The sequence below is a fragment of the Tympanuchus pallidicinctus genome, unplaced genomic scaffold (genome assembly GCF_026119805.1).
Source record: "Tympanuchus pallidicinctus isolate F22 unplaced genomic scaffold, pur_lepc_1.0 scaffold31, whole genome shotgun sequence".
In the NCBI taxonomy this organism is placed as follows: domain Eukaryota; kingdom Metazoa; phylum Chordata; class Aves; order Galliformes; family Phasianidae; genus Tympanuchus; species Tympanuchus pallidicinctus.
In genome coordinates, this window is record NW_026294749.1 from 13315937 (window position 1) to 13340461 (window position 24525).

The window sequence follows — 24525 nt, forward strand, 5'->3', positions numbered from 1 at the left end:
AGCCTGTGAGGGACAGAACTTGTTCATACTTCCTTATATGAAGACTAGGCTGTTTGTTTTTGTTGTTTCTTTGTTTTGTATGTTTGTTTTGCCTCATTGTTGTTGGGTTTGGGGTTGCTCTTTTTGTTTGCTTGCTTGTTTTTAGTTTGTTTTCATATAAAATGATAATGTGCTTAAAAGAGCTGCTTTCTTGTCCTAAATTGTTTGCCCCCCTGCCTAAATATACAGTTCGTTAGCTCTCTTGTCATAGTTGTCATGAACAAGAGCATGAAAGTGATGATTCTTTAAAATATTTGGAAAAAAATATTTGTATTTCTTTTGATGCTGCCTCTCTTTCTTCTTCGTGCAGATGATGGAGGGAGAAGAGCTGCCTGGGCTTCTGGTGAATGAAATTGGAGGAATGCATGGGATACTGCATGACCATGTGGAGTTTCTGAAGAAGCACTTCTGCCTCATCACTATGAAGGAATTTCTTGAAAACAAAAAGAATATGAGAAAAAAGGTCCAAGCGATCTATTTGTGGTGGCACAAACCAGTCATTGACAAAGACCTCCTCCAGAGCCTGCCCAACCTGAAAGTGATTGCAAATTCAGGAGTAGGGATGGATCATCTGGATCTGAAACTTGTGGCTGGCTTTGGTGTGAAAATGGCTAATGCTCCACGTGCTGTTTCCAGTAGCACAGCAGATACTGGGATGGCTTTGCTGCTGGCATCTGCTAGAAGACTGGTAGAAGGTAATCTCTGATTCTTTTATTGTGTATCTTCTGGAAATGATACAACTTACGTGCCACTAGTTTGACTTTTCTGAAGATATCCATAGTGCAACAAAATGTGAATAGCTTACTGTGTTGGGCTGGAAAATTGAAGATTTTGTACTTTGATATATTCTATATATATTCAATATCCAAATTGCTACACCTTACAGAAACGCTCCTATTTCAACCAGGTATAAATAAAATCATAAGAGTTTGTTTTTCACAGTTCACCAGCATGGGTGGCAAATACTTGAGCAACACCTTATATTCAAATAAAACACTGCTTTATGGACAGAGCTTGGTCTTAGAAGTTGGAACTGAGGAATTTAAGGTGCATCAGCAATCATCGAAGCAGGTTGCTCCAGTGTCTGTTAGCAGCACCCCTTCTAGTTTCTTCCAAAATTCTCCATTTTTTTCTTGCTGATTCCCCAGATTAACCCATCCTTGTCTTGATTAGAATGTCTCCAGCTTCAGGAAAAGATTATTCAGGTTCATCCTATAAAATTTCCTTGCCGTTGATTTGCTACCTGTACCAGAGGAGTCATAGAAACTCAAAGGGGAGAAATTAGCCTGTGGTGCCATTTCTGATAGCTGTCCTCTGGCATGACCTGAGGCATTTTTTGTTACTTTCACAATATTCTGCTCGTGCTTAACAAGAACTGGCCATATCGGAAGACACAAACATCAGAAGCCTCTCTCCTTGCTAGCTGGCTAATAATCTCTGTCTCACTGTGCATACAAGTTTATTTTCTGTTTGTGTGGCTACGCCAAATTTGGCAGGTTTAACAGATAAGCAATTAAACAATTGAGCAGTGATTTTTAAAGAAGTCACGCTTCCTTTTCAAAGAAGAGTGGCAGAGATGAACAGGAAACCTATCTTTATTCTAAATAGCAACACCAACATCTAGTGGTATTCTAAATGTGGTTTTTCCAACCTCTACAATGTCCCTGGCAGTAATGGTTTTGATTACTGAGGAAGAGGAGATCAGTATTCTTACGAGTCTCATTTGTTATAATGATTTTTAGGGAGATTTATTAAAATGCTTTTTATGGGACAGTAGGAGCAAATGGAGAATGTCACACATGGCAGGGAAATATGTTGTGTTAGGAAATCTCCCAGGATACTGCAGAAAGGGCTGCTGTTCAGAGCTGTGTGTTTGCACTTGTGAAACGCACTGCAGCCGCACTTTGAGCGTGGATTCTTTGGCCACGTTCACCTGTGCTGGACCTCATTCACTCATCATCCTGGATGTTTATTTTTGCAGGCTATCACGTTGCCGTGTCCCCGGGTGTGGAGTATTGTGAAGCTGATTTTCTTGGAGTTGAAGTTACTGGAGCTACTCTGGGGATCGTTGGCATGGGCAGCATTGGGTATAAGATTGCTCTGAGAGCCAGAGCGTTCGAGATGAAGATTTTGTACCACAACAGAACACGGAGGTAAAGACCTGAATTGCAGCAGAAACTGCCTTTCATATAGTCAGTATTTCCTTTCCAAGAAATTATGTAATTATGTCAGGAATACAGAGAGAAATGTTCAAAAAATACTAGACCAATCCCTCCTTCTGCAGGATTTAGAAAGAAGTCCTTCAGACTTCCTTCATAAACCACAGAGAAAAGAAAATAAAGCACAATTTTTATTTATTTACTTATGTATTTATTTGCTGGTCTTCACTGTCTCCCTCTGTTTAGTATTTCTTAGTCTTCAATGTATATCTAAGAGTGCCATCGTGAAACAGCAAGGCACATGGCAACAGAAGTGAAAAAAATGTGTTGTTTTAAAGTCCAGTTACATTTCTGCCTTGTGTGCTGAAGCAAAACACGCTCTGCATGTTGCTGAACTGGCTGTAATTCCAGCCTGTTCCTTACTCAGTCACTGTCTGTCGACCTCGACACTGAACAAAGCCAACAAAATGCATGTGTTAGAGACACTTGGTCCAAAGTGCCACTGAGCTTATTTGCCTAGTGTGATTTCTTTCTTTATTTTTAGTGTAGAGATAATTCCAACTCATTCTCTTGCAACTAAGAGCAAAACATTTCAAACATATTCTCCTATGTTTGCTTCTTTACTTCCCAGAATCCAGGCAAGAAAACAGAAATGGCAGCTATCCTGTTTTCCTGTGAAAAATTCAAACTAGAAATCTCACTTTAATTTGTTATCTTTTGGTGTAGCTACATGCTTTATTACTTAGAGAGTCCCAAGAACCCACACTTAGAAAGTCCTGGAGTGGCCAGGAACCATCCTAAATTACCAAAGAACTGCCTTGCTGATTCCATTCATTGCAAATGACGAGAATGCTGACGAGCATTCTCAGAGGTCCCAGGGATGAATCCTGGCAAATCTGAATACTCCAATTTGGGTGACTGTTGTATCCTGTGAGGTGCACCTTTCCCACAGAGATCCTGCAGAATGGGCCGTGTCCACTCCTGTGCTTAGCTTCAGTCCACTTGCAGACTTCAAAGTAAGTCAGCGAACCTGCACTGCAGACGCTGAGAGGCAGGCAGGGCTTGCTGCCTTCCAGAGGCACTAAACACATGCTACTCTGCCACCTGTTGGCTGCATTAATGGCAGACCTGCGTTTGTACACCAGTGGCATCGTGGTAGACAATATTTGCACGACCGATGCTCTGAAATGCTGTGTGATCCTTTGTTTCCCCATCAGGAAAGAGCAGGAAGAACAAGCTGTTGGTGCCACTTACTGTGAGAAGATGGATGATTTGCTCTGCCAGGCAGATTTTGTGATGGTGGTGGTGAGCCTGACACCTCAGACACACAAGCTGATTGGGAAAAGAGAGATGGAACTGATGAAACCCACAGCTACTCTCGTTAACATCAGCCGAGGTAGCATTTGGAAAATGTGTAGTATTTGCTGGCCTGACTACTAAATACAAGCCAGCTCGTTCTGTGGAGCTGTGCACGTGCTGAAAACGAGCAGGATTGGCAAAAATTCCTCACTCCCCCTTTCCACCCTCTTTCCTGTCTGAGACCAGCAAATAGTGCTCAGCGTTGCTGTTATTCCAACCCAGGTGCAGTGGTGGACCAAGAGGCACTGGTGGGAGCTCTGCGCACTGGTGCTATCAGGGCTGCAGCTTTGGATGTCACCGACCCGGAGCCGCTGCCCAGGTCACCATCTCATTTCTTCTCATTCCTCAGAAACACTGCATGAGGCTGGCAGGCAGGGGTCACGGAGATGCATCTCCTTCTGCTCCTGGGCTGCACATTTGTGTGAAATTGCTGTGAATAAGGGATGCGGCCCAGATGTTGGAAGTGATAACAGGCTGAAGGGAAGCGGGGGTAGCAGGAAACAGCACGGGGGAGCTTGTGCATTAGGGGAGCATTAGGCCACAGAATCACCCTCTGAAGATACACGTGTGCTTCACTCCCTGTTTTATCTAAAGGTGCAACATATTGAATGTGCGGAAGCTGGTTGAATCAGCCCTCCTTAGACATGCTGTACTGTCCCAAATTTTCCCTCTGCACAGGCTTGTTTCTCCAGTACAGAGCTGAAGTACTGCAGACCTCCTGGGCCCAGAGGCTACAGGCACATTTGCCAGAATGGTTCCTTGGGGAGACAACTGAATTGCTGCCCATTTCCTGAGTTGCATAACTACAGCTCAGAGCATTGTGTAGCGTTAATATGCTGAGAGTGCTCTGTTCTGATGTAGTGCAAATTGCTGCTCGTGGCAAAAAATGTGTTTCTGGGCTTGGGCAAAAGAGCCCAGTGTAAATACTTAACACATCCTTTTAACACCCAGAATTATCTGAACACAGGTGATTAAAGTCTACAGACGTCAGTGGGATTGTAAAGTTATATTATCTTCATAGTTAAATACAGTGTGAAAGCCTAAACGAGACTCTTCATTTGGATAAATGACAGTTATGTTTTAACTTTCTCTTTTTTCCTCTTCCAGAGATCATCCATTACTAAAATTGAAGAATGTAATTATAACACCTCACCTTGGCATTAAAACAGACAAGGCCACCCGCATGATAACAGAGGAAGCAGTTGAAAACATACTAGCAGCTCTTACTGGTCTTCCCATGCCTAGTGAAGTGCTGCCTAGCTGAAGAGCAAAAGGAGCTCCAAATATCTTTCTTCTTTTCCCAATCAGCTCTAAATGCTTTTATTCTTTTTTTTTTTTATTTTTTCTTTTCTTTTCTTTTTTTTTCCCCATTAAGAGACACCTGTTCAGAATGGGCAGGGAGAGCTCTGGCCGAGTCTCACATGTAATGAGGCCTTCATAGTTTTAATTCCCTTGTGGAGGAACAAACTGCTCCTCACTTTCAGCTATGGATAAATGCACGCAGGCTTTAAAAGGCTCTGGGAGAAATAACTTCTGATTGCCTACTTATTTGCAGCTTTGGAAAGGCTCCTTAGAAATGATGTTTTAATTTGCCTATTGTGAGAGAAACAGGACTTCACAGGTTGTAACAGATCACTTTAGAGTTATTTTTATTTTTATGTAGTTATATTTTATTAACAACATGTTCAAAAGTGAGCTTTCCTGGGTGACAGATCCTTTCTATCTACCAATCATTTTAAGAGTGCTACCAGATAGTCATGAGACAAGAGAAAATGTCTCAGCATTCTGTATTATTCTTAGAAAACTTTGGAAATAGAATGCCTGACTAAAGGAAAGAGGTAATACAAAGGAGAAAATAGCAATTTTACATCAGTACTTTAAAAAACGTATAGGAGTCCTAAAGAACATATCTGCTTAGATTGCATAGCTCCCCTCATTCATATTAGATATCAAAGCAAACAGTGCAAGCTGCCTGCTAGAAATATTAGTGACCTGCTATATGGAAGTCTCCTTTTAAAGTAGCACCTGAGACCTGAAATGCTGAGACAAAAATCAGTGTTCAGAAACATGCTCAGTATCATTTATTCAAAGCAGAAGATCTGAGCTGACAGTTTGTAGTTGCAAACAACAGCACTAATGAAAAATAGTCTCCAAGATGGACGTGCTGCCATGTTTGGAATACCAAACTTACTCAAAGTCTACCTTGAATATTTTCAACTTAGCACAAAATATTTGCAAAAATGTTTGTCAGACTCAGCACCACTCTGTAACTCAGAAGGAACGTGAAAAACAGTTGTGAAAAAGCAAACACCATTGAAGCCCAAGTCAGTAGGATTTCCTTCTGCAGGAATATCTATATTTGAAGCAAGACACAACAGTGAGCACCAGTACTACAAAGATTAGAAACAGCAACTTGACAAACTGTTTTTAAGGCTGCAGTTATCATAGTAAGAAACCATGGCTTTACCACACTAGAAACAGCATCTCTAATGCAATCAATTATTTCGATTTCTGCATTTTTTAATTCATTTAATTTAATTAATGCAATTTCTCTGAACAGAAGAATGTTCATCCACCTCACTAAAACTTATGTACACTCTGTTGTCTTAAAATACAAACTTCCAGTGCACGACTCCAAGTGGCACTGCCATGAATGCTATCATGTAGTAAGGCTTTATGATCAGTGTGATTATTCATCACTACCATTCATAGCAAAATTGCCCATAGGCACAGCTCGGATCCTGTCTGCAGTCTCATAAACCTTTATAAATCTTTACAGAGTCATTTCCCCCTCCTGTTTCTTAGAGCAGCTTGTCACTATTTCATTAGGTTTTTATTACTATTTCATTAGGTTGGCCCATCATGTCAGAGGCAGATGTTGGTGGGATGGGAGTAGAGGCTGAACCTTCCTGCCAACATTCCATAGTATTTTGTTGCCACATGACAGATGGCAGCAGAGGCGCAGTCTGACAAAATGATGTCTGACATGAAGTGTGTGTGAAGCAAAGGTGAGGAACTGAATTCCTCCACGCAGAAAAAATGGCAGTCATCAATGCTTGTTTAATGTTTATGGAGACCAAACAGTGAATGTTAGCATACCTAGGTTTTGGAACCTGTGTATAACAACTCTTGTGGCTTGGGGAAACAAATTACTGTAGCTTTTAAGGAGCAGCAATTTTGCTGACAAGAATTTTAGGGCTGTCCCGTGTTCCTTCTACAAAAGACCTCCTGTTCCCTGAGGTACAGGTATCCACTATGTGTTTGATCTCACCAGCATTATCCTGACAAATGTAAGTCTATCCTTTCATAATAAAAGGCTAAGGTGACAAATTGCAAAGCTGAAAACAAAGCCACCGGTATCTACAGTAACAGATGAAAAAAAATACCATGCATTAGATTAATATCCACAAACTAGAGAAAAGAGTTTGCACCTACAAACTTCTCCAGATTGAAACAGAAGCAGCAAACAGAACATCATTTCACGAGCACCCAAAAGAACAGAATGCACTTGTCATTTGCTTGCTTTTATTTCCACTGCTGCAGATATTTAGGAGTCTGAGCTGATCTAGAGAAGTGCTCCTTGCCAGTGCAGCGCTTCAGACGGAGTGCTGGGCAGCTGTCAGCTTGGAAGGATGGGTTTGATTCCAATACAACACCTAACTACTTGACATCGCCTTACAAACTGGGAGTCGTGACCTGAAGTACAGCTTCCTAACAGTGTCTTCAGGAAGCAAGTGCCTCTTATCTTCAAATTAAACAAGAAATATTCCTCCACTTCCTACCTTTCCTCGATCTAAATACGTATTGAATAGCATCAAATCAACTTACATACAGTTAAGGTCATCTTTCCATGCTGTTTCCCTCCTCTTATTCTACTTAGATTGTACTTGGAAGACATAATACGTTCAGTTTTAAAATCTCTAAAAGAAGAATAAAAAACTGCAGCAGACACTGTAATGCAAAATGTGACATTTGTTCTGTTAGTGCGGGTCTGTTTGGACAGGCACACTGTATGACGTAGCACAGACTGCTGCTACAACAGTCTAATGAGATGCAGGCCTTACCTGAAGCAAGCAGGCAGGTTAGTGGTGGTGCTTCATGATGGCTTCCAATCAAATGCACATCAAATGCATCAAATGTTCTTGTGGCATAATTTGTGAGTGAGAGGTAGTTGCTTCCTTGGGTTGGCCTTGCCTGAAAAGCAAAACCATGAGAATACAGACCTCCTGGTTGTGTTTGGTTGTTGTGTGTGTGTGTGTGTTTAATGTATTGATGCATCCTGCTCACATATAACACTACTTTAAACACAGAAGGATCATATACCCCCATCCAATTTCATGCTTAAACCAGGTTAAACATCCCAGCTAGGAAATGGATTACGTTGTGCACAAGTCTCTTAGGCTGATGCAATACTTCAAAACCTTACCTTAAGAAACAATCATTATGCAAGCACCTTGTCAACACTGCAGGCATCGGCCAGTCCTGCAGTAGTACACAGAGACCAATGGCAACATGTAACAATTAATGAAACTAGGAGTTAAGTTGTGCAATACTTCTTTCTTTGTAGTCATAGAAACTACGAATTTCAGAGAGCTTTGTCACAATGCCAGTATAATAGATCTCTCTCAGCAACAATAAAATATTAGCATGTAGCAATACTTCCTTTTCCAATGCAAGGTACCTAAAATATGGCAGTGGACTCGTGCGGCGCTCACCTGCAACAACGTGCACATATCTCAAGCTGCTGTTTGCCCGCTGCCCATGCAAAGCTATTTGTGACATTCTGGCAGTTCACATTCAGAGTGTGAGTGGCTTCCTGACCCCTTCTGTCACATGTTTTGCTCTATTTAATACCAGCTCCTAAACAAATTTGAAAATTTGCTGAAGTGACACAAAGCAACTTGGCATCTGTCTGATTCTCTCCCCGTCTAGCCACATAACCAAGCTCATTTTCTTGATAATTGATGTATGTGTCCTCGATTCTTACTTAAAGAAGAACAGTGCTTTGAATATTTGATCGCCTATTCTTTGTCTAAAGGTATCTTCTGTTAATCCAAATGTATTGATTTGATGCACAGGTGGGATAACTATTGCACTGATCTTTGAAAGGTTTTTGTTTGCTGCTGGATTTGTTGACCTTCAGTACTAAAAGTCGGTAGAAAATTAGTTGTGGAATGTCTTGTCTTCTACTTCACATCGACCCTTTAATCTCAGGCACTGTTACATAAGCAGTAAGTTAAAAGATCACCCATTACATCTTATCAGCAAACTCACACGAGGTTGATGTGAAACAGGAAACGTGTAAGCATTAAATGTTTATTGCTTTCTCTTAAAGAAAGGTCAAAAACTGAACTCGTACCAGGAATCCAGTTACTGCTTTAACTCTGTCTAGCTAGCTCATGGCTTTTTGGTTTAAAGCCTAACCTTGAGAATTTGAAACTCACGTCAATAAATGATACCCAAAAGTCACCGACAAGATAAAAAGTTATGGTTATGTATCACTTTGCATTACGACTGTCTATTACACTTCATTTTTTCTTAGTTACTTTAGAGAGGATCTCATGTTGAACTTGATGGCTTGAATGTTCAGCATACCAAAATGTGTTTGGTAGAACTCAGGAGACAGACCTGTATGCAATTGTGCAACTGCAAAGTGCTGCAGGGCTCAGGACAGTGCAGCAGTTCACAAGTGCTGGTCCCTTCTCGGCTCGGAAGGAAAAGAGGTCCCTGGTCTCAGGCGGGGTTTTCTGGCTCTCGGCTGCTCCTACGGCACAGGTCAGAGCCTTCCTGGAGTGCCTCGCTCACCATCTACACAGCAAGAGGAACCGCCTCAGAATCACAGAAGGGACCTCAGGGATCATCAAGCTCCAAAATCCGAGCTGCTCTGAAGGTCTCAGTGCACAGAATCAGCTCACACCTTACCATACGTACCCAGCTAAAACGACTCGTTAACCCACGTTATCCCTTTTCCCACGCAGACAAGCTGCGCTCCCCCCCCACGCCAAGACGCAGCCGCGGCCGCCGGCACCTTTTCCAGGAGCGGCTCCTCCCTCCTCTCCTTTTTCTCCCGCCCCTCCTCCCCCCTCGCTTCCTCCCCTCCCAGCCCGTGCTGCCGGCCCTTGTCGGCGAGCGGCGCGCAGGTGAGAGGCGCAGGGGGCCCGGCTCCGTCAGCTCGTGCGCCCGCACCGAGAGCCGGGCGGCTCGCTCCCGCCGGGCGGCGGCGGGCTGTCTCTCAGGCGCGCTCCCGTCTCCGGTCCCGTCCGCAAGCGCCTTCTGAGAGGACTTTTGCCGTGTCCCAGCCCGCCCTGGGTCTGCCGAGCCGTGGTGCGGTGGCGGGGGATTCGGTGGGGGACGGGACGTTGCGTTGCGTTGCGGGGAAGGTGCGTGCTTGTTTCGAGCAGCCGGGGCGAGAGAGCGGTACTGCTTTGCGGCGGTCCTGGGGCGGGCACTGCTGCTTGTTGTTAGCCAGCAAAGCAGGCTTGCCAGCTGCTGTTGGCGGCGTGTGACGCTGAACTTTTCTGTAGCTCTGGTGCCAGGACTGTGCTTGCGAATCGCAGTCGCATCCTTCCGAAGACGGGTTGGTGAACTCGCGTGTTCCACTCACGAGAGCAAACATCTTTGACCAGATCGATCCTCAAGTGAGAAAAAAGCATGCAACTGAGCCGATCAGTTCCTGTTCTCAAAAAACTTGCAGCGGGAGATGTCATTCTGGTTTCTCATTGCTTTTGCAGGACATGGAGGGTCAGGAGCTGCCCTGTGTGCTAATTGACTGCATCGGAGGGAAGCATGGGGTATACGAAGACCATGCTGAATTTCTAAAGGAACGTTTCTGTCTCATCACCATGAAAGAATATCTTGAAAACAAGAGCTTTCTTGGCAAAAAGATCAGAGCTATTTATATGTGGTATCACAAACCGGTTATTAATGAGGAGCTGCTGCAGAGCCTGCCTAACCTGAAGATAGTTGCAAGCTCTGGAGCGGGAGTAGATCACTTGGATCTGAATCTCCTCTCCAGCTATGGTGTGAAAGTGTCTAACACTCCATCGATTGTTTCCACTGACACTGCAGACCTGGGGATGGCTTTGATGCTGGCATCTTCCAGGAGACTTGTGGAAGGTAATAACTGAAAGGCTTTCTGACTTTTCAAAGCTGGCTCTTCAAAGCACGCAATTAGAAAGCGTGTGCTGATGCAAAGGTGGGCTTAGGAGCAGAAGTACTGGAAGAAAAACAGGGATGAGGAAAAGGATAACTCTGTCATGCTGGTAGTAGTAACTTGCATGTAGTGCATTCAGTTTCCCACCAGATGTATTACTAAGGTAGGTACATTTCTTTTTCCAGATAGCCCTAAAGTCTTGAGGGTTCTTCATCGTAGCCACTCATTCTGCTTGTCCAGTGCAGTCTTGCTTTTCAAGTTCTAATAAAGAGATGTTGGCAAGGAGCCCTAAAACCTGTCTTTGCCTAGCTGGCATAAATTTGAGTTGCTGTGAACAAACTGTTAAGACTTTTTTCATCAACTGTTAAGAATCCTGTCCATCCTTTCCTGTGTTTCTGTTATCTGCCAGTTGTGTTCTACCTGCAAGAAGGCAGGGAAACACACTTTGGCCTTACTGAAAGTCTTGATGATGCTACAACCTAACCTGTGTTACATCAGATGCACCATTCAGCAAACACAGCACAGGTGCCATCTGTAGCACTGTCACATTAGTCCTGCTGGTGAATCCCATGAGTAGGAAGCTGTGTTGCAGAGTTGCATTTTAGTGGGACAATAATTCATTTGCACTGCAGACAGAAAGACAACGAGCAGCTCTGCTGAGGTTTGGGCTTCTTTGGGCTTCTTTCTTTCTTCAAGGGCTTCTTTGCCCTTGTCTCCTCTTCCAAAGAGGGTCTGGGTATGCTGATATCCTAAGAAAGAAATCAGTGTAAGAAATTGGGTTGCTAGTGCATCACTATTCAGATCTCGTCCAGAAACAGAACAGCTTTTTACTGTTCCTTCTGTGTTGTTCTATGACAGAAAGTAACCAGATGCCAGGAATCGTTTAATTCTTGATGTGACTTTTTCTTTTTTTCCTTCCAAGGCTATCAAATGGCAATATCCCCTGACACTGAATATTTCCCTGCCAACTGGCTGGGTGCTGAGGTTTCTGGAGCTACTCTAGGCATCGTTGGAATGGGCGCCATTGGCTACAAAGTGGCTGAGAGAGCCAAAGCCTTTGAGATGAAAATTTTATACCACAACAGGAAACAGAGGTAAAACTGGTCACAGCTGCAAAGAAAGTCTGCTTTGCCATTGTAGCTCTCTCACAACTCTCCCTTTAAGTGGCAAAATATGTGAGCTGGCTTCAGGATTGTCATCGGTTTCATGATTTGTATGAAAACCAAGTCAGAAAGGAACAGAACTGATCAATCTCACTGATCTCCCTGTGAACCTCCCTGTAATGTTGGTGACCTCACAGTAGACTGAGGAGTGGAGAAAACAGTCTAAGGTGACGTTACTGCTGTGACTTACACACAGCAGCAGTGCAGGCAGAAACACCTCCTCCTTTTAGAACTAGCTGCTCCTAAGGAGAGCAGCCCTTCTGACTGTCTTCAGACAGAAGCACACGTATCGTTCTGTACACCTGGCTCTCAGGGACCCATCCCACGTGCTGTGCATCTTTCACATCTGTGGGAAGCCAATGTGAGCAGCACAGTGCACAGCCCAGACTGTCCTGATGGGATGAACATGCTGGCAGACCTTGCAGTGTATGCTTCCAGTGAGACGGTACTGATTCACGGAGCAGGCAGGCTTCTGTTGTCATCTGTTTCTGAGGATTTATCCTCTGTCTCTGTTTCCTCAGCAATTTTTTAGTTACTATTCACAAGGAAGGGAATTTGTGTCAAACATCAGTTTTGCATTTGAGTTGGAAAAGAATCTCTGTTACATCCAAAAGCTGTGACACAGATGCATTTATCTTTTTATTTACTCAGCGCATTTATATGCACTTCTCACTTTCTTGACGTGGGTGTAGTAGTGCACATTTTTGCATAGTAGGGCTGATACTGTGAGAAGCAGAGCTTAGCGCTGCTCTTCATTTAGTTTGTCGTATTATTAACTAGCTGCTTCTCACTAAAGAGCAAAGGAAAAAAAAAAAGTCGTTTTTCTAACTCTGATTTAAACTTTTTCTGCAAACTCTTGGTTACGACTAGAGTTCTCTCCCCCTTCCCTATTTCCCTGCCCCCCAAGAAACAAGGAAGAAGAACGTGCTGTTGGAGCTACCTACTGTAAGAAGATAGATGACTTGCTCCAGCAGGCAGATTTTGTGATGCTGGCTGTGAAACTGACACCTCAGACACACAAACTGATTGGGAAGAGGGAGCTACAGCTGATGAAACCCACAGCCATTCTCATTAATATCAGCAGAGGTAAGGCGCAAGATAAATAAAACTGCATTATGGTTCCCTGGCAGTTATTGATCTCATTTTGTATAAGTAGTTCTGGGAAACTCAGCCCTAATAAAGTGTCTTTTACTCTGAAGTTGAATCCTGACTGTCCAGCTCTCATGTGCATAACCAAGCTTCCTCTTCCTGGTTCACCACCCCCTGCTGTTGCTTCTGCTTTGTGAACATTACTAGCCCTACAAGTTGCCTGATCGCCATGCCATAAAAGATGATATTGTGTGGCAATATGAAAATAAGAGTTGTTTTTTTTCTTTTTTCTGTCACCCAGGTCTGGTTGTTGATCAGGATGCTTTGGTGGAGGCTCTCCAAAACAAAGTTATTAAGGCAGCTGCTCTGGATGTGACCTATCCTGAACCTTTGCCAAGGTTGGATATACATTTAAGTTAAATAGAAGTGAGTGCATGTGATGCAAAACAGCATAAAGCTGGTAGAAACTGTGTGATTTTGTTTCTAGCCCTGCTGAAGTGATGATGTCCCCAATCCCTCTGCAGCAGCAAAGCAAAATCCACGCTGACTCACTAGGAGAATTTGTTGCATAAAAAGCTGCAAGGCAGGCTTCAGTTTCAAGCCTTGAGTATGCTTGGGTCATAGCGTCATTTCTGTTTGTAATTACTATTTTAAGCGTTTCCCTGGTCCTTCAGGCGCCGAAGAAACCTGCTGTGCGAGTGACCCTCACCTCAGCACTTCTTTTCGTCCCCAGGGATCACCCTCTGTTACAGATGAAGGATGTTCTCCTAACTCCTCACATCGGAAGCGCCACCGTCAAGACGCGCCACCTGATGAAGGAAAACATGACGGAGAGCATAGAGGCAGGGCTCGCGGGTCTTCCCATCCCTAATGAAGTACTGCTGTGAAGCGACTTGCATTTCACCTTAACGCCGCTGGCGGTTACCGAGAGCGAGGAAACGAGGCTGAGAACCTTTCCCTGCAATTCACGGGGGTACGCGACACCGATACGATGTGGAAGCGCAACTTTAACTGATGCTCACTTGTGGTTTAAATGCTTTTAGTTAAATACAAAAGCTGCCTCTGTGTGGAAAAGCTGCCGCGTCTTGTCATTTGCGTCACCGGTCAGAGAACTCAGCGCGGAGTTTAAAGCCAGCGCCATCGCAGCTCTCACCTCCTCCGGGCGCCGCGGCGCCGAGCGCAGCACACAGCTCCCCCGTGCCGCGAGCCTCCGGCCACCGGAAGACCCCGCCTACAGCGGGCCGCCCTCGGCTCGGCGCGCCCCGCCCTTACCGCTGCTTCCGTCGGAGGCTCCGCCGGCCGGGGCCGCCGCGCCGCCAGGGGGCGCCGGGGAGAGCGGCGGGCCGAGGCCGTCCGGGAGCATGTGGGGGGCTCGGGCGGCGGGGAACGCGGCCGTGGTGTGTTGCCGTGCGCTGCACGGTTTCGGGAGACCGCTAACGAAGATGCTCCGCAGAAAGAAGTACGTGCCGCGGCGGCCGGCCGGAGGCGGGCGGGCTTCCTCTGCGCGCCGCTCCCGGCTCGGGCGGGCCGCGCTGCGGGACCGCGGTCACCGCGCTGCCGTGCCGGGCGTCTTCGAGCTGCGCGGCCTTACGCTCTTCCTCCGCCCTTCCCCGCCCCGCTTCTCCCGCGGATGGGAAGCGCTGCCGGCGGTGCGGTGTCGGCGTGTGCGGGAGTGGTGGGAAGCTGTCGGTTCCGAGCCGCTGGCAGGTAACGCCGAGTGCCTTGTTCTTGTCCGGCAGGAAGAAGTTCTGGTACGACAGCCCTATGCTGGGACCTGGAATGGTAAGGAAATGCTCACGGGATGCGATCGTGCGTGCCGGGAGGAGGGATAACTTCCTCCGCTGTGCATCGCTTTGGAAAGGTGTCCGTAGTGTTTGCAAGGAACTGGATTTTACGATCCCAGAGATTTTCTCCTGCCCGATTTTCCTCTATTGAACGTAGTGTTCACGCTACGAGAATCAGTGATTGGAACTGCTTTCAGTTCTTGTCAGAATGAGGCAAATTCCGATTAGCAATCTGAGGTTGTGTTACCAGTCACAGCATGACAGTCCTCTGACCTTGTTGCCTTTGTTTTCTTTACGTGCTGGAATTTGTTTTACTTCTAGTTCTATTGGTGCTCGTAGTTCTCTGTGTGGATAAACTGCATTGCAAAACGTAAATATGTGAGACCTGTACAGAAAACAAGCTTTCGTGTTTGCTTTTCAAGCAAGTGATGCTCTTCACTTATTACTCACCGTATTTCAGACAGCTGATTTGAGTTACATAAGTTGGTACAAAATAATAAAAAAAGAGAGGTGTTTTGTAGTAAATAAAGATCAAAACTATGAGCAGAACTATTCTTTACTGAAACGCCTAAGAAATAAAAAGGTTGGTAGCTGCAACTCTCACATTCTGAAACTAGAAAGTATACAAAACTGTCTATAACTTCCTGAGGTGAGTTTGTACTAACTGCTTTGTTGTTTTCTTTAAAGATATATGAGCCAACCAACAAAGCTGACCCGGCAAAAACTAGAAGAGGAGATACCATACGCTGCAAAGTGTTGAATGGTCTTATTCATAAAGCTGTGGCAGAGATGATGAGTAGCTGTGAGATTAATAAAGAGGTTTATGATCTCAAGCTGGAAATCTGCAAGGCAAGTAAAAAAGCTTCAGCTTTTCCTGAGGTGTTGTGATTAGAATTTGAGGCTGGTAAAAGGTCTGCCAGAGGAGGTCCTTGGGTGTTGTAACATGCATCAGTTCTGCAGCACTGCTGCTGGTGTGGCATGGCAGAGCAAGATGAGCCTTGGTTTTCCTCATGTGCTAGGAGAGCTCATGTGCCACTGTTGCAGCTGGTTCAGTAGACCTTTGCCAGTATAACGCTAACGCCACTTAGGCCAGCTGAGTAATGATGTTGCTGGTGTGATTTTTTATTTTTTTTCCTGTTGGTTGGACGTTTAATATCTGTATCTTGAAGGAGGAGCCTGATTTTACCACTGTAAATTTGTCTTTCCCAGAGTTTTTTCTTTGTGCAGCTGTGCAAGAGCTAATACCCCACTGTGTCCCTTACCAGCTTCATTGTGATGGCAGGAGGGTTAGATGCAACGTGAGCTTAGGTTAAAAAAGAAAATAAATAGAAGCATTAAGAAAATGGCACTGGCAAACAAGGTTTCAGAAAGAGTGGAAATTTGTACCTGATTGTAGCTAGTTCTGTCATAACTAATTAGTAATAATTCCTAATTCAAGGGTTTGGAATGAATGTCTTCAGACAAGGGATGGGGCTTTGGGGATCGCTTTCCTAACCTTGATGGTGCACAAAAATACTGGCTGTTGTAGGCAAGCTGCACTGCTTTCAGGAGACGTTGCTATAGACAAAACAACTTGTTTTTCCCTAAAGGGAGGGAAAGAAGCAGCTTTTTTCTAAACGTAGTGCAGATTTTATTGAAACGGCGCAGTGTTTATTGTTGGTGCTGCTCTAAGATGTGGCTGAGACTTGATTTACTCCTCAGCTAATTCCGATCTGGTGCTGTTACTTCTCTTATCAAAGTAAACCCTTTTGAAGGCTTTCTGCTATCCAGCAGAACTTGTTTTTTCCCGGTATCAAAGTTGAAGTTTACATACTTCAGGCTTGAAACACCCAAGTTTTTATTCACTCCATAACATTACTCACATAATGACCAAGGAATGGCTTGTGTTGGGTCGGTTTGTTTGCGTGCTTGTTTCAGACTCGATTTGGGAATGGACAGCCCATTCTGTCCCAGGAAGGAGCAGCACTCTTAACTTATTGACTGCAGACTTGACTGCCATGCACTTTTCTTTCCTGGCAGTGAACTCTGAGTTGACTTTTCCTGCTGATTGTATCTTTCAGGAATTGGTTTCTAGACTACGTGACCTCTGCACTGTGCCATGCAGTGAGGTGTTCATGCTGCCTTCCTCCTCAACTTCTTCATTTGGTTGAGCTGGGTCGATTATTAGAAGTTTGCTGAGCGTGTTGTCACAGTGAGAACGTTTGGTAACTCACCGTGGCTAGATGTGACGAATGGTAGTTATGCAGATCTTTCAGTTTTGAATTAATTTTTCAAAGCTTGTTCTTCAGGAGGACTGTAGCCCATCTCACAGGATCACAGAATTGTAGGACTTTGGCATACTGAGCCTTTTAAATTGCATGCATAATGCAGTGAAGATTATGTCAGTGAGCTGGAGGTTCGAACACCAGAGGTTCCCACGAGAGGTTTCCATCAAATGATATGGAGGCCATTCTTTTTCCTGTCAGTGTCAGAGCCAAGCTTCTGATGACAACAGACTGGGCTGTATCACGAGTCCTTAGCAGCAACATACCTTTTCAATAACTGTATTCCAAAACAGCATGGAATAAATTGCTATTCTGGGCTAGTTGTGATGATAGAACTGTCACTCTGACTAAATGTAAACCCTGCCAGTAACACACAGGAGCTGACAGGTTTCTCCTTTGTGTAATTTCAATGGAAGGGGAGGCTGGACGGTAACTTGCAGAAATAAAACAGCTCCTTTTGATATTGAACGTAGATCTTAATTGCTGTTAAACCATAGCTCTGTAAAGACACTGTATTTTTGGCTTTTAAGAGCAAGAACGGAAGAGAAGATTCCCTTAAAAAGGTAGGTATTTAGTTTGGATCACTGAATGTTTATTTGTAGATCAGAGGTTGGCTGTATGTGAAGTGTGGATGTGCATATATGGATGTGAAATTTTAAAGAGACCTTTGTCTTTCTGCAGGTGTCCCTGGCATCCAACTTCTCAGCCTGTCGTGTGTACTGGAATCCTGCTTCTACTACAGCCAGTGATAATTATGTTGAAGGGGTGCTGCGGAAAAGTGCTCCACGTATCCGGTACTGCTGCCTGATGGACAGTCAGACTGCTCCATCTGTTCTTTGCCATGTATTAGCAACGTTCCTCAATATTGCTAGCAGTCTAAATCTGACCTGTTTGGATGCTCTAGTGTTTCGAATGCGTAGCTGTGTCAGACCAGCTGTGAATTCTCCCACTGAAGCACAGCTAGCTTTACATGTCTGTGCTTCCAAAGGTTTGGAGTGGGCTGAGCAGAAGGACAGAAGAGTTTGGTTAAAGCAATATTTCATTGTACCCAGTGATGGTGGCCTCAACATGCTGTGCGTGGCAGTGGGCCAGAATATGATGGTGCACAAAAGGATTGGCAGTTACAAATATCACAGTAGAGGTTCACTGGGCAAATCTGGTCTCTAGAGACACTTTGGACATCTTGAAGTGGTGACTGATCTTACAGAAATTCTTCACAGTGCTGATGACAAAAAACAAATGTCAGTATGCTGCCATACACTGTGATATGATTACTCACTTTTTGCAGGGTCTGATGAGTTTGCAGGGTACCATGGAGACTTCTGTCTCCCTCTTTGCTTGGCTTACCCTCTGCAGTCCAACTTGTCTGTTGGAAGGTCAGAATTTCACCCTGTGGGGAAGAAGGTGTCATTGGAACATGCTGTAGGTCTGTTTCCTTTTCCCCCGTTTCCCTAGGTTTTGTAATTCCTGCTCCAGCACAGTGCTCTCCTTCCACACTCTGTGAAAATCAGAAGGGGAAAGACCCAGGCTAGCCTGTGCATAATGGATGCAAACCTAATGCTATTTCTATCCAGTGTGATCTGCAGCTAGTAGTTTTTGTGTGTTGCACATTCAGATTTGGGGTTCTGCACTGATGAAAGTTAGTGCCTTAGCACTAACTACAATGGCTATTTGTCAGACTGCAAGTTTTGCAAACAAAGTCCTTAAATTTGTAGTATACATGGAATTAATGCATTTTATCTTTCCTCAAGGTGCTGTACTTGTATTCACACTGCTTGATATTGCATTTTTGCCAGGTATCTTCTGATGAGTCAACGAATCCTAGGAAATATGCCCCCAGTAGTATTTGTAAAAGACAAAGCAGCTGCAGCTGTAAAAGAGGTAACTGTAATCCTTGACTCTATGATCAAGTACTATGATACACACTGTGTATGAATACTGAGAGAGCTGATGTTCAGTACATAAACATTAATTGCTCCATTAAAAATCAGCCTTACCTACACCCTACCTCTTCATCTTCCAGAGCATTTTAGAAAATAATCTTTGGTAAGATTAATGTTTTTATGCAGTGTAAAAGAACCTTTGTAGCTATTTCTCTGTTAACTTTTTTTTTTGAGGCTACTGTTAACATTTCTGAAGTGAAATATTCAGAGATGCTTGTGAGAAATAATGAGGCTAATAAGTAAGCAGCCCCAAAATATGACATTACACTCTTAACGAATATATGGTAGCCATTTGCCTAGCACACATAATTATGTATGAAATGAGTTCTGAGGAACTGTGTTCCACACTTTGAATATGATGTGTTTTTGAAATGCTAGCGAATCTGTTCAGTGATTTTATTTATTTATTTCTTCTGAAGCCTAATGTTTTCACAACTGTGAATTATTACAGTTTTTCTCTGGAATTGCACATCTTTGCACACTGCATGCTTCCCCCAACTTTTTAACTTATCTTTAATATTCCAGGTTTTCTATCACGATGTGGAAATATTTTTAGAATGATGTTTTCTGGGAATTTGCTGTTGTTAAGACTACAGAGTGAGATTTCTAAAGCAGAAAGATGGCACCAGTGAGTGAATTTTCATGCAAAATTGCATCCCCAAGCTGTTGATGTGCATTAGAGAGCATTACCTGAAGAGGGCGTGTTCATATTTCTGTGCCTTTAATTGCCTTATTCTTAGATGTGCTGCTATTGTGGCCATCATTTGCTACTTGTTAGTCATTTGTGGGCTCACGTGAGCAGAACTGGGAGACATAAGAGCATCATACTTTCCAGAAATTCAGTAGATGTCTAGATGGCTAGAACTCTCCATAGTGAAAAGTTCCATGCCAATGTACAGATCCCCAGTGCAAATGTTTGTCACCTACATTAGCAGAAAAATAAAAGTGAACTAAGCACCTCTGAGAGCTCTTCATACTTGTTCTTACACTTCTTCTAACTGACACAGTATGCAGTCTGCTTGTGATTCTGGAAGAGCTTTGTCATTACAGTTGCTGTGGCATTAACGTATTTAGCTGGAGCTACAGCTGTCCATCTCTGCAGCTCCATACCTTGGTTGTGATGAAAACCTGCTCTGTTAGTCACTGTTTCTCTAACTTCTTTAAACAACCACTTTTTTGGAGATGAAAAACCCTAGGATCGCCTTATCTTAAAGTTCAGTGCACAACCACCAAGACAGTTAAGCACTCAAGATGTGCAAAAACCTTCCCTCCATAGTTTCTGTCAATGAATGGCCCTGGGAAGCACTTTGCTGGATCTTTTCATAGTTTGAAATTCGGGATTTAAGCAATCCACAGATTCAAATAACAGGACTTGAAATAGCGTAGCTGAAAATGATTTTTAACTATTGCAAGACGGAAGTGCCATCCTAATTACCTCCCATTAAAAAGAGAAAACCATGACTTAGAAGGGATGTAGACAACACTAAGCTGGTGTAGTTGACAGGAGGAAGGGATGCCATCCAAAGGGTCCAGGACAGGCCTTGAAAAGTGGGCCCTTGTGAACCTCGTGGGGTTCACCAAGGGCAAGATGTTGCAGTCCTGGATAGGTGAACGTGCTGGGAGAGGAACTGCTTTGAGAATGGTCCTGCAGAGAAGGACTTTGGGGTCCTGGTAGATGAAAAGCTTGATCTGAGCCATAGCTTGAAACCTGGAAGGCCAACTCTATCCTGGGCTGCACAGAGGCCAGCAGGGAGGAGAGGAGTTTGTTTCCCTCTGCTCTTCCCTTGTGAGGCCTCACCTGTAGTATTGCATCCAGGTCTGGGGCCTTCAGCAAAAGAAAGATGTGGAGCTGCTGGAGAAGATGCAGAGGAGGCCATGGAGATGCTCAGAGAGCTGGGGCACCGCTCCTATGAAGACAGGCTGAGGGAGCTGGGGTTATTCAGCCTGGAGGAGAAGAAGCTGCACGGCGACGGCGTTGGGGCCCTCGGTTCTCAAGGGCAGCTTATAAACAGGAGGGAGGCCAACTTTTTATGTAGTCTGATAGCAACAGCACAAGAAGGAGCGTTTTTAGACTAAAAGAGGAGAGATTTAGATTGGATGTTAGGAAGCAATTCTTTATTCAGAGGGTAGTGAGAAGTGGTTGCCCAGAACAGTTGTGAATGGCCCATCCTGGAGCTGCTCAAGGCTGGATGGATGGATCGCTGGGCAGCCTGATGTGGTGGCTGCTAACTCTTCCTGAGTCAGGGGGTTTGGAACCAGGTCATCTGTAAGGTTCCCTCCAACCCAAGCCATTCTATGATTCTCTGTTTCTATGATAAATAAACGTAGAAATAAAAATATCAAATGAGATAAACTGTACCTAATGGGGAAAATTTTGTAAGCCCTGGATGTGCTAGATTTTACTTAGCATTTACTAGTTAGATGTTAAAGGGAAGTAGGAAATTGCATTTACCAGACAAAATCTTACAGAAAGCAAAAAAGTCCCAGTGTAAGAATGTTATGAAAAAGGATTTTGAAAGGTGCACAAGACCAAATGAAAATAATTATATCTGTCACGCAATTCCTGACCAGCTGTTCAGAATATATAAGGCAAAAAAAGATAACTGTGGGAGTAGCAATCCATGGCTCAGTTCCAATATTTGGAACAAGCTTTCCAGGCAAGAAGAATAGCAGTTCCTGGCATTTCTGTAAACTAAAATATTCACAAGATCAGATGTGCCTTAAACTCATCTCACAAGCAGTGCAGAATTAGACTCTATGTTTCACAGTATTGAAAGGGCAGTTTGGGAATGTAGAAAAAAATGTATACATGCTATTTGATATTGGTCTGTTGTTAAGGTATGAACTAAATATATTGTTTACAAGGCCTTTAACATCTATTGTCTTACATATTTACAGGTTGAGGAATTGTTGGCTGTTGCTGATTTTGGACCTCAGGAAGAAGAAACGTCTCAAAATAATTCCAGGTGGGCTTTTTGAATCAAAAGGATACAAATGTCTGTTTTCACCTCTGTTGGCCAGTTTAAGTTGGAGATTATTTGATATGACACAAAGTGTATTTTAATTAGATTTGTAACTGAAGTTGTCTCATAGCAGCAGGGTATAAGAAGTAGAAAAAAAGATACTGTGTGGAAGCCCATACCAACTAGGAGCCTTTTGATAAAAAAACCTACAGGATAACCTGGGACAAAAAAGGAAATAATTATCCAAGAAGTTAAATGTAGCATTTCAATTTGTGGTTTAAGCTTTCTTTGCAAATGTTACAGCCATCTATTAAAACGGAGGGAAGATATTTCTTCTTATATATGTCTGATTTACTTTCATATTTAAGAGCAGATGTTTTTATAGGCTATTTTGTCTCTGGTTATCGTGCACAGGTATCTCCCTGCAGGTTTGCAAATATAGAAACAGAAAGTCTATGTTTTTATATGTAAGTGGACCTGTGTTAAGCTGTGGAAAACGGCTGAATTGCAGTTTGTAATGCTGTAGTGTGTATGCTTCTGGAAGCAGCTAACCCATAAGGTAATAACAGAACATGGTCTTTACAATCAGCTGTGTTTGACATTTATAATCAGAGCAACATATTAACAAGACTTGGGACCCAGTACTTATTCTGCTATGAGTACCATTTGTGAGAGCAATAATTTTGGAACTTGGAATTTAAGACTCAGTATGTTTGCAATAATTGCTTTTTTTTTTTTTTTTTTTTTTTTTTACAAGTGTTCATAGCAGGAATATTTCTTTCTTGCTGATGGACTCATCATGACTCTAAAAGCCTTACATTTACCAGTATAAATACAATGCGTATATACTGGTAGAATAGTGTTGATAGTTTGATAGTTATGGTTGTACATGAGTAGAGTTTGCTGACAGAGCTCCCTGAATTAACTAAACATTGCTTTAGCATTGTTTTATAGCTCTTGAGGTATAATGTTGAACAATTGGATCCTGTGGGCTGGACATTCTCAAAACCAGAAGCCTCCACTTGTGTAGTCTGTCAGTGGGAATGACTTTTTATGCCTCTTTGTCTCACAGGGCTGTGCATTAGTTGCAAATCAGAAATTTCTTGAGGGAAAAATCACTGTTGTGATAGTCTTTCCATATATTTCCCATGAAATACTTCAGTCTGGTTTAATTAATATTTCTGAGGAGAGGTTTTTTCACTTCTTGGAAAACCTAGGAGTTGTGTAACTTCCTCCCAGGTCCAGTGCTCATTCTGTTGGCAGTTTTGTCTGGAATGTAGTTGCTTTATTTACTTCCCCACTTAAGGCCTGTTGAAATGCTAACAAGCTTAAATATAGGCAGTCCCCAGACACATGGTCCAGTGATATCCCTTCTTCCTGTTTCTGTATCCGTTATTCACGTTGTCCCAATTAGTGTTGCTCCTTAATTAATACACAGGCGAGGAGAAATGACAACTTTTTTTGTTTGTTTTTTTTTTAACCTTTTCACAGTGAATCATTCTCTTCTGCAACTCAGTCTTCAGACTCGCCCATCCGGTCTAATCTTTTTGGGATTGATCATGAACTGCTGAATAAGCAGATAAAGGAATACAAAAAGCTGAAACTGTCAAGAATTACAGAAAGCGTTCCGTGGACGCAAAGCCAGGCGCTGCAGCTGTCTAAGATTCAAAAGAAAATGAAAAAGAAGAAAACAAAGAATATTCCTGACGATGACATTACACCACAGAAATACCTACTGGGCAGATATGAGGCTGATTACGTCGACGATAGCGCTGAATCGGTCTCAGACTATGAGCTGGAGGATGAGTTACAGGAGGTAAACGAATTAGAGGCAAACGAGGGCAAAACTCCAAGTGAGCCTACCGTGAAACTGAAGTGAGGTGGAAGGAGTTGCTCCCTTGGAAATTGTGAGTGCCAGTGGCACAAAAACGAATGTCACAGCTACTGAAAGATTAGTTTTGTACCTCCCGTTTACCACTTCCTCTTTCAGAGCTGCAGGTCTGGCACACATGGTGTACAACTGCTGGTATGTCAGAAAAATGAAAATGCTGTTTGTGACAAACTGCTGAGCAGCTTTAAAGCAGCTGTAGTTGTAGGAATTCTAGCCAGAGAGCAGCTTTCTAATAGCAGAACATACATTGTGCAGCAGTGTGAGCTAAATCTTCCTGCAGTTTTGTTACTTCCAATAAAATTATTGTTTCTATGCTGAAATGTTTTTTCAAAAATAATCTGGATCAAAATAATCACAGTGTTATTCTATCTGTTATTCTATCTGTTATTCTTGGGTCAGGAAGAGGGAAGAAAATGAAAGAGATTAAAAGACAGTGAATGTAAGCTCCAAAATGTTTTTAGAAATCTTGAGTATTTTTAAGTTGAAGAAAGAAGCTCAGCCTCTTAATTGATAGAATCATAGAGTAACAGAATGGCTTGGTTTGGAAGGAACCTTAAAGATCCCCTGCTGTGGGCAGAGTTGCCCACCTACTCTATCAGGCTGCCCAGGGATCCATCCAGCCTGGCCTGGAACACTTCCAGGAGTGGGGCATTCACAGCTTCTCCAGGCAACGTGTTCCAGTGCCTCTAAGTAACATCTAATTCCTAACATCTAATCC

General features: G+C 43.5%; 3 protein-coding genes and 1 long non-coding RNA gene across 9 annotated transcripts; 3 read left to right on the forward strand and 1 right to left on the reverse strand.

Annotated features, from left to right (window-relative positions):
• Positions 1-280: 280 nt before the first annotated feature.
• Positions 281-6056, forward strand: LOC128087787 (probable 2-ketogluconate reductase). The gene is made up of 5 exons (XM_052697697.1): positions 281-734; positions 2021-2192; positions 3416-3594; positions 3780-3876; positions 4665-6056. The coding sequence occupies exons 1-5, from the start codon at positions 350-352 to the stop codon at positions 4819-4821; spliced, it is 990 nt and encodes a 329-aa protein (XP_052553657.1). The 5' UTR covers positions 281-349; the 3' UTR covers positions 4822-6056.
• On the reverse strand, positions 5190-9591 carry LOC128087805 (uncharacterized). Of its 4 annotated transcripts, none has more exons than XR_008210016.1 (3): positions 9186-9591; positions 7984-8039; positions 5190-7751 (listed from the first exon to the last, which is right to left on the reverse strand). It is a non-coding gene; the product is annotated as an uncharacterized LOC128087805 (long non-coding RNA). The 4 variants fall into 4 exon arrangements; XR_008210015.1 differs by having other exon boundaries at positions 8273-9591; XR_008210014.1 differs by having other exon boundaries at positions 5190-7508; positions 7622-7751; positions 7984-9591.
• A 44-nt stretch (positions 9592-9635) lies between these two features.
• On the forward strand, positions 9636-14036 carry LOC128087788 (probable 2-ketogluconate reductase). Of its 2 annotated transcripts, none has more exons than XM_052697699.1 (6): positions 9636-9697; positions 10289-10673; positions 11633-11804; positions 12781-12959; positions 13264-13360; positions 13696-14036. In XM_052697699.1, exons 2-6 carry the CDS (start codon positions 10292-10294, stop codon positions 13847-13849), a joined length of 984 nt encoding a protein of 327 aa, XP_052553659.1. In that variant the 5' UTR covers positions 9636-9697; positions 10289-10291; the 3' UTR covers positions 13850-14036. The 2 variants fall into 2 exon arrangements, with proteins under 2 accessions (XP_052553659.1, XP_052553658.1); XM_052697698.1 differs by lacking the exon at positions 9636-9697 and adding an exon at positions 10083-10195.
• Positions 14037-14280: 244 nt separating this feature from the next.
• On the forward strand, positions 14281-24159 carry RBFA (ribosome binding factor A). 2 transcript variants are annotated; one of them, XM_052697700.1, is made up of 7 exons: positions 14281-14421; positions 14702-14744; positions 15434-15595; positions 17692-17804; positions 18807-18891; positions 21852-21919; positions 23408-24159. In XM_052697700.1, the coding sequence occupies exons 1-7, from the start codon at positions 14324-14326 to the stop codon at positions 23793-23795; spliced, it is 957 nt and encodes a 318-aa protein (XP_052553660.1). In that variant the 5' UTR covers positions 14281-14323; the 3' UTR covers positions 23796-24159. The 2 variants fall into 2 exon arrangements, with proteins under 2 accessions (XP_052553660.1, XP_052553661.1); XM_052697701.1 differs by lacking the exon at positions 14281-14421 and having other exon boundaries at positions 14736-14823.
• The last annotated feature ends 366 nt before the right edge of the window (positions 24160-24525 follow it).

What these genes read in the sequence shown, in the direction of transcription:
- LOC128087787 (XM_052697697.1), top strand. Translation starts at nt 350, where the DNA reads ATGATGGAGGGAGAAGAGCTGCCTGGGCTTCTGGTGAATGAAATTGGA. An exon ending in TACCACAACAGAACACGGAG is followed by an intron (nt 2,193 to 3,415) that starts GTAAAGACCTGA and finishes TTTCCCCATCAG; the next exon opens with GAAAGAGCAGGAAGAACAAG. An exon ending in TCTCGTTAACATCAGCCGAG is followed by an intron (nt 3,595 to 3,779) that starts GTAGCATTTGGA and finishes ATTCCAACCCAG; the next exon opens with GTGCAGTGGTGGACCAAGAG.
- LOC128087788 (XM_052697699.1), top strand. Translation starts at nt 10,292, where the DNA reads ATGGAGGGTCAGGAGCTGCCCTGTGTGCTAATTGACTGCATCGGAGGG. An exon ending in TTCCAGGAGACTTGTGGAAG is followed by an intron (nt 10,674 to 11,632) that starts GTAATAACTGAA and finishes TTTCCTTCCAAG; the next exon opens with GCTATCAAATGGCAATATCC. An exon ending in TATCCTGAACCTTTGCCAAG is followed by an intron (nt 13,361 to 13,695) that starts GTTGGATATACA and finishes TTTCGTCCCCAG; the next exon opens with GGATCACCCTCTGTTACAGA.
- RBFA (XM_052697700.1), top strand. Translation starts at nt 14,324, where the DNA reads ATGTGGGGGGCTCGGGCGGCGGGGAACGCGGCCGTGGTGTGTTGCCGT. An exon ending in TCAAGCTGGAAATCTGCAAG is followed by an intron (nt 15,596 to 17,691) that starts GCAAGTAAAAAA and finishes GTCTTTCTGCAG; the next exon opens with GTGTCCCTGGCATCCAACTT. An exon ending in AAAAGTGCTCCACGTATCCG is followed by an intron (nt 17,805 to 18,806) that starts GTACTGCTGCCT and finishes CATTTTTGCCAG; the next exon opens with GTATCTTCTGATGAGTCAAC.